Below are 15,471 nucleotides of genomic sequence, written 5' to 3'. Positions count from 1 at the left end.
AGCTGTTTATATAAAGTTGGGCAGTTCCAACTTTGCAAGGACAGTCTGGTGCTTCTGACTCACAGACTGTAAGTACGTTTTTTATATTTAAATAATGTGCCACTGATGATTCAAACGTGAGTTTTGAGCAGTGTAGAGTAGGCTTGTCGTTTGTTGTTTCTCTGATCACAAATGAAGACATGGTTTTATGTTTACGCAGCGCGACACGCAACGCAACGCGTAAAAAGACAGTATAAATCATTATAATCAGTAATTATGTCCCCACTGGATGCAACAAATGCCTCATTTGTAATGGGTTTTATTGGTTTTCTCTGTCCTGCTGGGAGACGGCATTCGGCCAATCCCAACGCACTGGCTAGCTGGCCAATCAGAGCACACCTCGCTTTTTCAGACCGATGAGCTTTGTAAAAATCGACGCGTTTCAGAAAGGCGGGCCATAGAGGAGAAACAATAATGTACAGTATGTGGAAAATAATGTGTTTTTGAACCTTAAACCGCATAAACACATTGCATTACACCAAATACACAAAATAATGTTCTATTTAGCAACGTCATATGACCCCTTTAAAACCACACATTGTGGAGTGTGTTCCTGCCATCTTAGTATCTGCTATTGAAAATGTTAGCAGACACCTTTCTCCGGGTATATAGACACACTTAGGCACACTAACGTCTGTTCATCTCCAATAAACCGCTTTGTATAGATGCATTACAGACGCAAACGAAAATAGAATTTAAACAGGTTACTGCGACTTTAAACGGCGCACGCGCTCGCCGTACAGGAAGTGGCGTCAGAGGAAAACATCTGCATATGCGGAAGTGTCACTCTCCGTGTGTTTTCTGCGATGTGTTGTGTGTGATTGGGAATTTATTCATTTGTTTGTGATGTCGGTGCTCTACATGGATACATTAAGTCGTATTTATGAGCGTTATCAGGAGTATGTGAGGTCGAACCCTGCAGCCGCGTCTCATCTGGAGAGCACTGTTCGCGCGCTGAGTTACCTGATCGCAGGTGAGAGAGAGTCTGCGTGTCAAAGTGAAAGCAAACATAACCGCTCACGTCTTATACAACAATGTCGTGCAGGTCCAAAGTTAGATGTATCAAATGTAGCAGCAGATCAGTATGCAAACTTCTGTATTATGTTGTTGTCTTCTGTATCTGGTTACTTGTTTTCTTCCAACAACATTAAAATGTGTCAAATGTATATTTTATATCTAATCTTTTGGTTACACTTTACTTGAAGGGGTGTGCATAAGACTGACATGACACCTACATAATCATGACATGACACATGTCATGAATATGAAGGTTTTTTTATGCATGTTTATGACAACTGTCATTAAGTGTCATTCGCTCAGTTATGTCATTTTTAATGCAAAGATGACATTGTTTGAGATGTCTTTGTTATGGGCTATGGTTAGGGGTAAGGGTAGGGGTAGGGTTAGGTCAAATAATGTCATATTTGCATTAAAAAATGACATAACTGAGCAAATGACACTTAATGACAGTTGTCATAAACATGCATAAAACCTCCTTCATATTCATGACATGTGTCATGTCATGATTATGAAGGTGCCATGTCAGTCTTACGCACACCCCTTCAAGTAAAGTGTTACCAATCTTTTATATTTAAGCTCTTCAAAGTAACCACCCTTTAGATTATAGCTCTAATTTTGGGGTTTAATTTTACTCTCTTGCACTAGCAGGAACTTGAAGAAGCTTTCATCATTTTGATTATATAAAGTTATGACTTATCTCATTACAGGTCGCTTCTCAGACTCTCATGAAATCTCAGAGTTGGGTAGGGTTCATTGCTTTGCATCATCTTCTTTTGTATTAATGTTGATCTAAGAGCATGTCTCTAGATGAATTCTCCTGTGAATTGTGTTTCTCTTGATTTGCAGTCTACTCAGCATCTAACCTTCTAGTGCTGCTGAACGATGGTATCTTGAGGAAAAATCTCTCTCGGACATTGCCTATGGTAATGCATTTCCCTTAAAGGGGTTATAAACTATTACGTTTTTTCATCTTATAATGTTAGCAAATGTTTTTTGTTTCATTTTCTACCTCCTCACTAGCATTTTTATCTTTGCACATGAAATGATCCACTCACACAAAAAATAAAACAATCCACCTTGTATTGCAGCATGCAAACAATTAGACTGAAATGATCAGGGACTTTGATACTTGTATTTTTTAATTGTTGATACTGACATGGCATTAAATAAATATATACTACTACTACTACTACTCAACCACTCTTTGACGCCAGAAAACGTTCTTTTGGTGTAGTTTTAAATGCTCTTTTTAAACTAGAGAGTTCTGACAGTTCTACCATATTTTGAGTTCTGACAGTTAAATTATGTTTTCATGGTACATCGAGTATCTATCTATCTATTAAAAGATCCAGGAAACTTTGATTTTCCACAAAATGACCCATTCTTTTTCTTTTTATTCCCTACTTTATCATCAAACTTGCATAAGGACTGATATGTGCATGTGCAGTTGGCATGGTAACCACTATAAAATTATCTACGAATGAGAGTTTTCTATTGTGAAAATGTAGAGACAGCACAGACTGTTTCTGCTTCAAGAGAGAAGATTCAAAGTTGTGTGTTCAAAGGCACAGCCTGCTGCTTTCTTTGACTGCACATTGTCAAAAAAAATGCATTTTGCCCCAACTCTGTCACTGTTCTGCAATAGACTTGTTGATATCCACCTTTTTGCCCTGCTGATGAGAGCCTGGTTTTGCTCAAAACGACTTTGAAATGGGCAGTGTGTGAAAAAATACGTCTGACCCCTTCAGACAAACACATTCATTTTTGGGAGCAAGCACAGTTTACAAAGCTCCTTCATTGTTTTTTCCCTTTATGTTTGTTCTTGAGAGACATATTTATCTTTGCAGGTTGCATTGTCAGGAATAAACGCTTTTAAAGACCGCTGCTTTCAGAGCGGCTTAGCCATGGGGACAGGAAGAATGAGTTTGCATTTACAGCTATGGGCATTTGAGCCATGACCTTAATGGACTTCTCATAGGCTGTTTGACTTTATATTGAGTTTGTGGTAGTTCAACTAGCCTCCAGCCAACAGCATAAAGTCTAGTCCTCATTGCAGCTTATTCTAGCTAAGAACCGCCATTTAGACCAAAATAGACCATCTGACTGACATGTAAAGCATCCAGTCACAGGTTGTGCTGATGAGGTTTTTATGCCTCTGGTCCAATCTGAGTCATTGAATATTAAGTATCTGCCCATACCGAGTCCCGATCCAATGCTTGTATTTTCCTAGTGCTTGTTGCACACATTAAGTGCAGAATGTGTGGTCACAATTATGAATATGGGACTACTGATATAAACTTGTATTTTATGTACAATAATCAGAAAAATTGCAACATAAAGCGGAAAAAGGTAGAGATAAGGTAAGAAAGCATGAAGCTTGCAGTGTCAGAATGCCAGTATGCCAGTCAAGTCCAAAGCAAGACGCAATCCATCTCGACATCTTAGATCAACAAGATGTAGCGCTGTATAATTTACTATGAGACTGAGATTACAGTACAGCTAACCTCTTTCTTTTTGAAAGAAACATTTAGAAAAATATTGAACATTTCACTGTGTTTTGTCCTGATCTTACACTTCTGTGTGTTTGTGTAGTCTCTCTCTCAACAGAGGCTGTTAACCTGGTTGTCTGTACTGGAATATGTGGAGGTTTTCACAGAGATGGGGGCTGCTAAGCTGTGGGGAGAAGCTGGACGCTGGCTAGTTATTGTTCTTATTCAGGTTGCCAAGTAAGGACCCTGTTTCAGTATACTTAAAGGGTAGTTCATCAAGAGGACATTATCATCATTTATATACCCTCATGTTGTTTCAAACCTATATGTCTTTGGTGTAGGACATAAAGGAGATGTTTAACAGAATGTTTTGAGTGCTCTTTTCTATACAGTGAAAGTGAATGAGGGCAGGCACTCTAAAAGAAGAACACAAAAAGCTCCATTACAGTCGCATAAAAATAGTCCATTCGGTTCATGCAGTTTTTTGAAGCCATAGGCAGCTTTGTGTGAAAAACAATTTTTTTTCTGAAAATGGTTGTTACACAATTGTCATTGTTCAGTTGAGCTAATAGTTCATACGTCAGAATGCTGTTCATAGACTTCAGTTCAGCATTCAACACAATCATCCCTCAACAGCTCATTCACAAACTGGTCCAGTTATATCTGCACTGTTGTTTACTTCACTGGTTTGCACTCTATCTGCCATGTGCCGTGTGCTGCTTTATATATATTTTTTTATATATTTTTTTACATTTTACCTTATTTGTATATTTGTATAGTTGTATTTTATACTTAATCTGTATATCTGTATTTATGTTCTACTGTTAGTGTTATCTGTATGCACCAAGGGTCTGAGAGTAACGCAATTTCAATTCTCTGTATGTATGTGCTGTACATGTGGAAGAATTGACAATAAAGCAGACTTGACTTGACTTGAATAGTTAATCTGATAATCATTGCTGCATTCTGGTATCTGGCTTCCCATTTCTCCATTCTCTCCTGTGTTTTTAGAGCGATCCTGCGTTGTCTCCTGCTTCTCTGGTACAAATCAGGCATCCAGACGTCACCACCTATAATTCCTCTGGACAGGGATTCTCAGCTCTGTAGTCAAGGTGAGATGTCGTAGAAGAGAACCACAAGTGTATTAATATTTGAAAAGATGTTTGCAAAAATAACTTGAAAACAAACAATGGAATGTTGATTTAAAGGGTTAGTTCACCCAAAAATTCTGTCATTTATTACTCACCCTCGTGTTGTTCCAAACCCGTAAGACCTCCGTTCAAGGTAACTACCACGTTCAAGGTCCAGAAAAGTACCAAGATGAGCGACAAAGTAGTCCGTGTGACATCAGTGGTTCAACTGTAAAGTTACGAAGCTACGAGAATATATCTGGGTCAGTGCTGCCACACGCTCGCGTCATGATACGGTCGTGAGCGCGCATCCACAAGTGATGCAGTAGAGACGAAAATGTGGAATAAAGTCGTTATTTTTGTTTTCTTTGCGCAAAAAAATATTCTCGTAGCTTCGTAACTTTACAGTTGAACCACTGATGTCACACGGACTACTTTGTCAATCATCTTGGTACTTTCCTGGACCTTGAATGTGGTAGTTACCTTGCTGTCTATGGGAGGGTCAGAGAGCCCTCAGATTTCATTAAAAATATCTTAAATTCTGTTCCGAAGATGAACGAAGGTCTTACGGGTTTGGAACAACACGAGGGTGAGTAATAAATGACAGAAGTTTCATTTTTGGGTGAACTAACCCTTTAAAGTCTTGTTTGAAAAATTATTTTTATTTGCAAGAACAAATGCAAATATATGTACAGAGACAGTACATTTTACATTAATTTAATAAATAAATAACAGATATAAAATATATGTATATTAAGTTTGACCTCAGTAAACTTCCTAGGGGGCCACAGGATGACATAAAATTATTTTAAAAATCTATTTAAATTAAAATGCTAAAAACACATCTTTTGTAACTTGTTATTATTAACATACAGAACCTCAGTTAATTATTTTAATATATCAACATCCGGTTTCTGTTACAAAAAGGTTGAAAACAAGCAGAATTATCATAATTACAGCAGAAATATCAGAGGAAATGTCTGGGAACCACTGCTTTAGGTAATTGTAGTCATTTTCATTCATGATATTGCTGGCAATATAAAATTAAACCACATTGTGAATTTTCCAGTTAACGAGACCTGCAGAAATAAAGCACTATGCTCTATGTAGTAACTGTTGTTATTTTGATGCTTATTCATTTATATACATATAAATGGTGCATATACATATTAAGTTAAGTAAAATCAGTCAAACTATGTGTGTTTGTTTAGTAAAAAACTGTGTGGAAAACATCAATGATCTTGGCTACTAAGTATTCCTGTAGCTCAAACAGTAGAGCACTATGCTATCAACGCCAAGGTCATGGCTTTGTCTCCCAAAGAATGCAAGAAGTGATGAAATGTATACCTTCAATGCAATGTAAGTCTCTTTGAGTAGTCTGCCAAATGCATAAAGGTTATTATTAGGGCTGGGTAAAAATATAGATATCTCGATATTAATCGATTCTCATTTTTACGGAACGATATCGATTCTTAAATCCCAAGAATCGATTCGTCTGCTCTAGCCTGTTTTCAGTTAATGGACGGAACATTGAAGGGCACTTCCCATCCAATATATCGCAATAACCATTGTGCTTTGGTACTTTTAATATAAAATAAGCATTGTGCTTTGGTACTTTTAATATGAAACAAAGTCTCAGATTTCAAATTCTGTCCATTGTATTGTTGTATTCAAACAATAAATGCCGTTTTGGCGCTGTTTAATGTGGAGTGACAGATCGCTGTAGCGCCTCAGTTCAATAGACGCGGTAGCGCATAGCGCACGTGATCTCCTCCACATTGATACCAGTTTCAGCACAAAATAATCATGACTAAACATACGAAGGTTAGTTAAAAGAAAGAGTCAAATTTAACAATCCGTATCCTGTCTCATGTAATTGCTCAATCAGTGTTTCAGCCGCGCAAAGACGTCAATATAACGGCTTGTGTAACGTCACATTTACCTCAGAAAAAAACAACGTTATTCGGTGACCATAAACTCGTTAGTCAGATAGAAAAATAAACTGTAGAGAGGGGCATTTTGCTAAATATATGCACCAAATAACATATTATAAATTTTACTGTGCTTCAATGTTTAATTTATGTTTGAATAAATCCATCAAGTTTTTATGACAGCCACCATTATGTTTATATTAAAACAACCAATTGAAGTAGAAATATTATGATGTAATTGTAACTTTATTATTTTAAAAAATTCATTGTGTAATTTTAACAAATTAGTGAATTTTAACCAACTGACTCTCGTGTATATTTTACAGCATTAGTTGAGAGATTTTTTTTCCTTGAGAAAATTTGGCATGTACTGTACCTGATATATGGCCTATTCAAAATAATCGATATTGGATCGAATCGAATGGGTAATCGAATCGAATCGCAAGCTTGTGAAAGAGAATCGAATAGAATCGTGAAATTTGTGTCAAAACCCAGCCCTAGTAATTATACTAACAGAGGTTTCAAACTTAGAAGCCGAAGTTAATTTATTGCGTTTTTCACTCCATGACAGGAAATGACTCAAACTGAAGCGACATTTAGCACAGTCACAACAAACAATTAACGCACAGCAATAAGTACAAAAACACTCCAGCTGATGACAATAAATAAACAGTGTGTGAGACATTAAGTACAGTGTATGGCCTGTGCAGATAAGCTGTGATTGTGTAGTTCGTTGAGCCAGAGCCCGTGGCGTTTCGGAGAAGTGCCCTTGAGCTTAACACCGGGAAACTCAAAAGGAACTGTCTGTTCCTGCAGTCAATGTGCTGTGGGTTCTTTATGTCGAAACGTGATTTCTTGTGCACCGCTCATACTGTGTGATCTCTCTACACAGAGAACAATGCAGAAGAAGACGATGAGGACACTTCTTTCGTGGGCCAGCGTTCAGGAAGAGTGGTGAGACCACTGGGAAGCGGTAAGACCTGACAATACAATCCAGTGTATCAAAAAGTTCTGTGTCAATGGAAAGTTGTATCATGTCCTTTTTTTCCCCATAGCACCGTCATTGCAGTCTCGTCTTTGGGGTCTCTCTCGGAAAAACAAAAAAAGTAGGGATCGAGAAGAGGAGCTCCACTCAAGCCCCACACCTCTGGGTCTGCAGGAAACCATCGCAGAGTCCCTGTACATCGCAAGACCGCTTGTGCATTGTATCCTTTCTGCGCATTTTCTTTTTTTATGACAATTTTCAAAGTAATATCAGTGTAATATTATGCCAGGATAGCCAAAATTGTTTATTTATTCCCAAGGGTGTAGGAACGATCTTAAAAAAAGTTACTACTTTCGTGTTCAGTCCACTGCTCATGCTTGTTTTTAAGAGTCATTTTATGTGACTGACTAAACATTTTTTTTCTTCACAACATGGTCAAACAAACTCTTAAAATAAAATGAAGTACAATGATTATTTCTTACAAAAAAAAAAATGCTCCAATGCAGTGATTCTCAGTTAGTCTCCAAGGCCCTCTATTGTCCGAAACAATATTTGAAGGTCGACACTTCTAGTTTCCAGGATTCCAGAAGTTTTAAGAGCTGAATGATTTTCAAGGCTCCCAGTCTTTTAACAAGTGAATTTACATGGCTTCTTCAATCGTGATTTTCTGGAAAAGGATTAAGGATAAGGATTTTTAATTTCTACCTAATAAAATATTTAAAGTTTTGTAATTATGCCAAAATGGATGTTCATTATAAAATGCCCTTGAAGTTTTAAGATTTCATTCATTTATATGACCTTTCCAGGTCTATAAATCACAAAAATTGGGTTTCCTCATATATCCAGGTTTTCCGAGTTGTTGAGGGGGTGAATTAATATAAGAAATAGTTTTAGTTTTAGCTTATTTTGATGCTTATTTTATATTTTTAATCATAAAGTCCTGTTAAGGCCTCCACAGAAGTTTGCATGATGCCGTGCCCATTTAATAGAGTCTAGCATGAATGTTGTGATCTGAAGTATATATGAAAATAAACCTGTAATACATTTATCACTTCACAATTTTTTTTTATCTGAACATTATTCAAACAAAATATATTTACTTGACAAGCAGAACTGCTTATTTTGGAGAATATATAATTCATCACACATCTATCTATCTATATCTATCTATCTATCTATCTATCTATATGTCTGTCTAAAAAAAAAAAAAATATATATATATGTATATATTTGACCCTGGACCACAAAATCAGTCATAAGGGTCGATTTTTTCCTAATAAATAAGATAATTTTGACCCATACAATGTATTTTTGGCTATTGCTACAAAAAAAAAAGATTAACCTGGAAAATCTTTTTTTCCAGTAAAATTTTTTTTTATATTTATAATTATTATTATTATATTTTTTGTTTGGTTTTTTTTTACTGGTAAAAAAGATTAACCTGGAAAATTATTTATTTATTTTTATTATTTTTTTTAAGCAGTGGTGATGAAATTATTTGAACATTTTGACATCTGTCATCCTTAACATTTGTAAGTGGCCAGTCTTGGGATTTGTGGAAAATGTTCCTGGAAACCTTGGATCATCTCTGGTCTCTTAGAGATAACCAGGTACTGAGTGCTTTGCCTCTCTCTCTCTCTCTCTCTCTTCACTGTCTTCCTCAGTCTGTCTCTGAAGATTTAAAGAAGTTCAGACTGATGCTGTTTTCTGTCCAGTTTCAGTTTGTTGAGCGACATCAAGACGCTGAACCGCAGAGAGAGGGCTGAGATGAGGAGACGGGCCTTCCTTCTCCTCTACTACCTGCTCCGCTCCCCCTTCTATGACCGATACTCTGAGTCAGTGTCTCCTTTACTGTATCCGTTGCAGTAGTGTGGTCTTCTCGTGTGATGCACTTCTGGTAGTGTTTTGTTCAAATCCTTAAGATTAAAATAGTTCACCCAAAACTGAACATTTGCTAAAAATGTACTCACCCTCAGGATGAGTTTGTTACTTCATCAGAAGAGATTTGGAAAAATTAAGCATTACACCATTGGATCCTTTGCAGTGAATGGGTGCCGTCAGAATGAGTGCCCAAACAGCTGATAAAAGCATCACAATATTCCACATGAGTCTATAAATGAATGACTTGTGAACTGAAAAGCTGCATATCAGTAAGAACTTTAAACCATTGTTTCTGGGCAAAATGCTAATTCTATAGAATGATTATAGAATCATTCTATAATCCATAATATTGCTTTCTCCAGTAAAAAAGTTATCTAGTCTGAATCAGGAGAGAAATACACACAGGTCAAACTGCATTTACAAGAGAAAACACTCCAGAACAGTTCTAAACAAATTTGTCGATGGATTTTGATGTGAAAGCAACAGTGGATGGACTTTTTCACTGGAGGAATGGACTATTATGGATTATGGACTGGTAATTTGGCCAGAAGCGGCTATTTAAAGTTAAAACGCCTCGATGGATTTGTTTATTACAAACACACGGCTTTTCACTTTACAAGACGTTAATTAATGGACTGGATTAATTGTGGATTATTGTGATGTTTTTATCAGCTGTTTGGACTCTCATTCTGACGGCACCCATTCACTGCAGAGGATCCATTGGTGAGCAAGTGATGGAATGCTAAAGTTCTCCAAATCTGTTCCTACAAAGAAATAATCTCAACTCATCAAAGTTACAATCTGCACCTGCCAGACAATAAAATTAGTAAAATAATATATAAATGAGATATAGGCTGAGCAACCAATCAGAGCACCCTACCAACTGCTTATCCACTTGGCAGCATCACAGCTGGAATCGCACAGCTATATTTTCTCCAGAAAATAGACAAATTGAGTTTTACGAATGATCTATTTAGATTTCACAATGCACAACTTTACTGCATAATGGTGCTTTTTGTTCCCAGATCTAATGTCTGTTTTACACTCACAGGACGAAGATCCTCTTCCTTCTTCGCTTCTTGGCAGATTATGTTCCCGGAGTCGGTTTGGTTGCACGTAAGTGCCGTATCCATCTCGCCCAACGGATGTTTAGTGCTGTCACACTAAAAGCTTTAAAAAAGCTCAGAGATATGTGCTGACTGGATTTCTTTTTCTGTCCTCTCAGGTCCACTGATGGAGTACTTGCCCATTTGGCAGAAGATCTACTTTTATAACTGGGGCTGACGTCAAAGTGAATCTTTCACAGGTCAGCGCTGCCAAAATGTTAGCAGAATGAGAGGAAGCCATTTAGAGGATGCGACAGCGACACTCGAGGACTCAAATCACACCTGTGCCAGAACATTACCACATTTAGTTTAGCAGTCAGGGAGTTACAGGTGCACTGCTGGCGTATGAGAATATATATCTGGATAAGGATTCTCCGAATGCTGTTTTTGTTGATCTTTTAGCTTTCGCAATTTTATGCATCTGAGCCACATTTTTTTGCACTTATAAACATCTGTTATCAAATGACTTTTGGCCAACCTTCAAGCTCTCCTATCCCATAATCTATCCCTCAACACGAATGCCTTCCTTTTAATTTAGATGTTTATTTCCAAGGAGGATAGTTTTATTGAACGCAACAATTGAGTGGCTGAAATGAAGTCAATTAGACAGATTTTTGTTCGTTCTGATTTGTGCCATAGATGAGATGAAGCTGAATGTGATGCTTTTAATTGTAGCTACAATGGAATGATCCATCAAATATGTATAAAGGTCCCCCATCATTTCACAGGACTCCAATGAGACTTTTTGTGTGTAAACCAGCATTATGAGCGTGTTTATTCACTGTGAAATAAACTCATTCGAGTCTTTGTTTTAAAACCCATCGTTATTTTGATTGAAAGGCCCGAAGCAAAAATTAAAAGCATGACCGTTTTGAAATGCTGAAAGTGTGAAATTGGATAATTGGTTTTGTATATACCTCTATGCATTTAATAAATCTTTAAATAATAAGATTCCTCATGCCTCAAGTGTTTTCCATCAGAGAGCGGAATTTATAAAGCTGCTAAGAGCTGCTCGTACACATATGGCCCATAACTCAAGGTCTGATCTCTGTTTTCGTTCAGCTTTTCAAATCGATGTTTGAATTAAATATAAATGTGATGTATGTCCTCCAAATTCACAGAGTCCCAGCAACCCCCTCGCTGTGCTGTAGTGTATATGCTCATGAAAAAAAGCCCTGAACTACCGTATCAGCAATGCTGAAGATGATAAACTGCTTCCTAAAGGAAGGTGAAAAAAAATGTCCTCGTGGACCTCAGAGTTAGGAACAGCCAAGCTATCCGTTATACATCCCTGTGGGGTTAAAATATATCTCTCTTGAATTGTGCCCCTAGATATTCACTAGCTCCACTTTGCAATCCATCTATCACTTTTGCTCTTTACATTTCATGCTGAGTTCACATATTGTGGGTTGGTTTTGTAAGATTATTGCACTTAACATAGTCATGTAATCTGTCTAACCACGATATAATGCAATTAGTTTAATAAATTCAAAAGCCTTTTCACCACTAGCAAATTACCTCCCGTGTTGGGAAGGGATCAATATCTAAATCAATTTAAAAACAATTAAACCTTTATAGAGTTCGTTAATCACGCCTAGCATTGATTACCTGATAAAATGCATTTGCCTTTGTGGTGTTCTTTAAATTATTTAATTCACAAATGAATACATGTAAAGTAACACATAGGCTTTGTCAGGTATATATTATACTTATAAATACATTGCTGAATGGGCCAAAACAAAAATATCTTATATCAGAAATCTGTAATTGATTGCATAGTTCAAACTTTCAAATAAGGCTTTTGCACCATTACTGTTACATGTTTTGGGGCTGAACATTATATATAATAAGGTAAAGTTAAAATATATGTTAAAGTTATTGAAGGCAAAAAGATATACAATGAATATCAATCTATCTATCTAACGCAATATTGTAATGCATTACTTTTAATAGTAACTTTCCCCAACACTGTCTATCTCTATCTAGAAAATGAAATATAAGAAAATGGTTAAAAAAATTTTTCATTGAATTTAATTTACAATTCCAATTTCACAAATGCTTTCCCTTGTTCTTTTTAATGCAAGAAATACAATGGAAATGTTTTTTAAATCTCTTAAAATTAGCCTATTTGGCTTCTTACACTTTAAATGATAAACATACGTATTATAAAGTTAACATTATTATTATTATTATTATTATTATTAAAAAATTAAATGTAATGTATGCTTTATTAATGGTTTGCTTTATTATTTATAATTGGTGGTGGTTGTGACATTGAAATGTCTAGGAAGACAGCCATGTAAAGCTCGAGTTATGGGCGGAGCCAGAGTCATTAAACGTGCTGGGTTGTTTAGTCTGTTGCAGTACGTGAGTGCGCGAGCTCTAATGTCACAGTAAGTACATTATATGCGTCATTTTGTCTCCTTTTTACTTTTCATATTATATTCAGGGTTTGAAACTAGAACAAGCGATTATGGTTTGGTAAATAAAGATGGAAATGGCTCTTTGACTGCTTGCGTCGTCGTTGCGCTATCTCAAGTAACGTTAACTGTTAACTTTCTATCGACGTTAGCAGGGCAAAACTTTTTTAGTGTAGTTATTTTTGTTATCATTTTTACAGTTTAGTATACATATAGGCTATATCTGCTGTGCTAAAACGAGTTCTTAGTTGTTGAAATCGGTTCCTCCTCAGACAAGTTTTAACACGTTTATATTGTGTTTCTTCTGTAGCCTCTTTTAGTGGGATATGATTATTTGTGTGGTAATATTTCAACTTTCACCTCATAGAGAAATGAAACCGGGAAAGTGTGGTTTCACGGTGGGTCATGTTGCGGTTTCCGCTGATTATTCGCTTCATCCTGCGTCTGTCATGACAGCACACACACTTCATGCTGAGATTTACACATAAACCAACACAAACCACACTGTGAAGACTGTATCTAAGGCATTATAATGCTTTATAGTTATGGTACCTACAGGCATGCACGACACATTATAATACATTATATATATATACAGTGTTGGGGAAAGTTACTTTTAAAAGTAATGCATTACAATATTGCGTTACTCCATAAAAAGTAACTAATTACGGTACTTAGTTACTTTTTATGGAAAGTAATGCGTTACGTTACTTTTTACATCTGGACAGGGCTTGCTTGTTCGTTTTTAAAATAAAAAAAGTGATATTTTTGGCAAATATAAAAGCCTTTTCATACTTTACTAGTTACTTGAAAAAAGTAATCTGATTACGTAACTCGCGTTACTTGTAATGCGTTACCCCCAACACTGTGTATATATATATATATATATATATATATATATATATATTCACATTACTGTTGTTATGCATATACTGTAAGACTATATGCACACTAATAACTACTGATTGAGTATAGTGCATTAAAACACATCATTACATTTCATGAGTTAAGATAGCCTACATTATGGACTCTCTACATGTGCAATCATGAATAAGTTTACTGTCATCATACACAATAATGTACTTCTGTATTTTGTACACGAATGTACTTTTGTACATTATAAGGCTGTTACAGTTATTTATGAAAATATGTGTATTACATTGTATATGTAGTGCACAGTATATGAATCGCAATGTGTATTATAAAGCATTATAAATACACGCTTCACAGAAAATGTTTGCATGTTTTTCCTCCCATCTGATAGTTTAAGATCACAGTCTAGCCATGAAGAAAATGCAGTTACATTTTATTTTAAGGTGTCTTGGTAACAGTGTAATTACAAAAATAAGTTCTGAGCATTATTAATTAACAACTTCTACTTACTGTAGGGTTTGGGTTTAGGGTTGGTTTTTTATAATTATGAAATTTACTGTTATTAATATAGTAAATATACCCTAACCTGTCAAAAGTTAAGATTTTTCAATAATAATAATTAATTAGCCTATTATTTTTTTAATGTTTTTGAAATAAATCTATTATACACACCAAGGATGTATATATTTGAATAGAAAAAGATGAATTTTCAGCAGCCATTAGTCCAGTCTTGAATGTCACACAATTCTTTATAAATCAATCCAAAATATTAAAGTAGAAAAAAGTTATTTTAAATTGTAATATTTCAAAATATTTCTTATTATTGTTTATTATTGTAAATTCAGCCTTGAGCAAAAGACTTCTTTCAAAATCTGAAAAGCTAGCAACTAGATGAAATAAAATAAGTTCATGTTTTATATCATATTTTATTATTATATTATATTTCAGTTAAAGTTTAGCTTAACGATAATAACCCTGAACATTATGGGCTGTTTGATTAAAAAAAAAAAAAAGCATTTTTTTCTAATTAATCTTATTTTTTATTACAAATGATATGATCAGGATTACAATTTAAATTAAATTGGACCATCTGTACAAAGGAGTTCACATAATCAATGTCACAAATTTACTGATTATATTAGTGATCTTGATTAATTTATAATCTGAAAAAAATAGTTCATAATCTGTTTTATTTTTCACATCTTTCTCACATAATTTTTTCTAAATCCTTTATGCGGATTTCCGTTGAATGAAAAAAATCTCAATGTGGTTTCAGACATTTGGACCTCTCTATATATGGTAAAAAGAATGTTGACCCCCCCCCCCGGCAGTCTCAGAAATGCAATTTGTTCTTTCTGGATGAACAGGGAATTGACTTGCACTTGTGTTTTCTCTCTCTCTCTCTCTCACAGAAGTTAGAAAATGAGTGAGGATGTATATGAGGTCCCTGAGGGGGCGGAGTATCGTTATCTAGTGCAGGACGAAGAAGAGGAACAGATACAGTACGTCCGTCGCCATTATGTCAGTCCATTCCTGGTGGTGTCACGCAAGTGCATGTTCCTCATCGGCTGCGGCGTGATCGCTCTCCTCTCTCTCG

At 35.7% G+C, this 15,471-nt stretch overlaps 2 protein-coding genes across 3 annotated transcripts in view; both read left to right on the top strand.

The window, feature by feature from the left end:
- The first annotated feature begins 778 nt into the window (after positions 1-778).
- Positions 779-11,393, top strand: pex16 (peroxisomal biogenesis factor 16). 2 transcript variants are annotated; one of them, XM_016462430.1, is made up of 11 exons: positions 779-1,012; positions 1,767-1,802; positions 1,906-1,982; positions 3,652-3,785; positions 4,560-4,660; positions 7,502-7,582; positions 7,665-7,814; positions 9,132-9,204; positions 9,310-9,429; positions 10,527-10,591; positions 10,701-11,393. In XM_016462430.1, exons 1-11 carry the CDS (start codon positions 886-888, stop codon positions 10,757-10,759), a joined length of 1,023 nt encoding a protein of 340 aa, XP_016317916.1. In that variant the 5' UTR covers positions 779-885; the 3' UTR covers positions 10,760-11,393. The 2 variants fall into 2 exon arrangements, with proteins under 2 accessions (XP_016317916.1, XP_016317996.1); XM_016462510.1 differs by lacking the exon at positions 10,701-11,393 and having other exon boundaries at positions 9,310-9,491; positions 10,527-10,593.
- A 1,505-nt stretch (positions 11,394-12,898) lies between these two features.
- Positions 12,899-15,471, top strand: part of LOC107672404 (para-nitrobenzyl esterase-like) — an 18,149-nt gene continuing 15,576 nt past the window's right edge. Inside the window, exons 1-2 of the mRNA XM_016465613.1 lie at positions 12,899-12,974; positions 15,287-15,465. Coding sequence (XP_016321099.1) covers positions 15,297-15,465 — 169 coding nt within the window. The 5' untranslated portion in view covers positions 12,899-12,974; positions 15,287-15,296. The remainder of the gene's footprint in view (positions 12,975-15,286; positions 15,466-15,471) is intronic.

Source organism: Sinocyclocheilus anshuiensis, unplaced genomic scaffold (genome assembly GCF_001515605.1).
Source record: "Sinocyclocheilus anshuiensis isolate Anshui unplaced genomic scaffold, SAMN03320099.WGS_v1.1 scaffold297, whole genome shotgun sequence".
NCBI lineage: Eukaryota > Metazoa > Chordata > Actinopteri > Cypriniformes > Cyprinidae > Sinocyclocheilus > Sinocyclocheilus anshuiensis.
Note: the sequence above shows the minus strand (reverse complement) of the source record. Positions and strands in the feature narration are given on the sequence as shown.

What these genes read in the sequence shown, in the direction of transcription:
- pex16 (XM_016462430.1), top strand. Translation starts at nt 886, where the DNA reads ATGTCGGTGCTCTACATGGATACATTAAGTCGTATTTATGAGCGTTAT. An exon ending in GGTGAGACCACTGGGAAGCG is followed by an intron (nt 7,583 to 7,664) that starts GTAAGACCTGAC and finishes TTTTCCCCATAG; the next exon opens with CACCGTCATTGCAGTCTCGT. An exon ending in GGTCTCTTAGAGATAACCAG is followed by an intron (nt 9,205 to 9,309) that starts GTACTGAGTGCT and finishes TTTTCTGTCCAG; the next exon opens with TTTCAGTTTGTTGAGCGACA.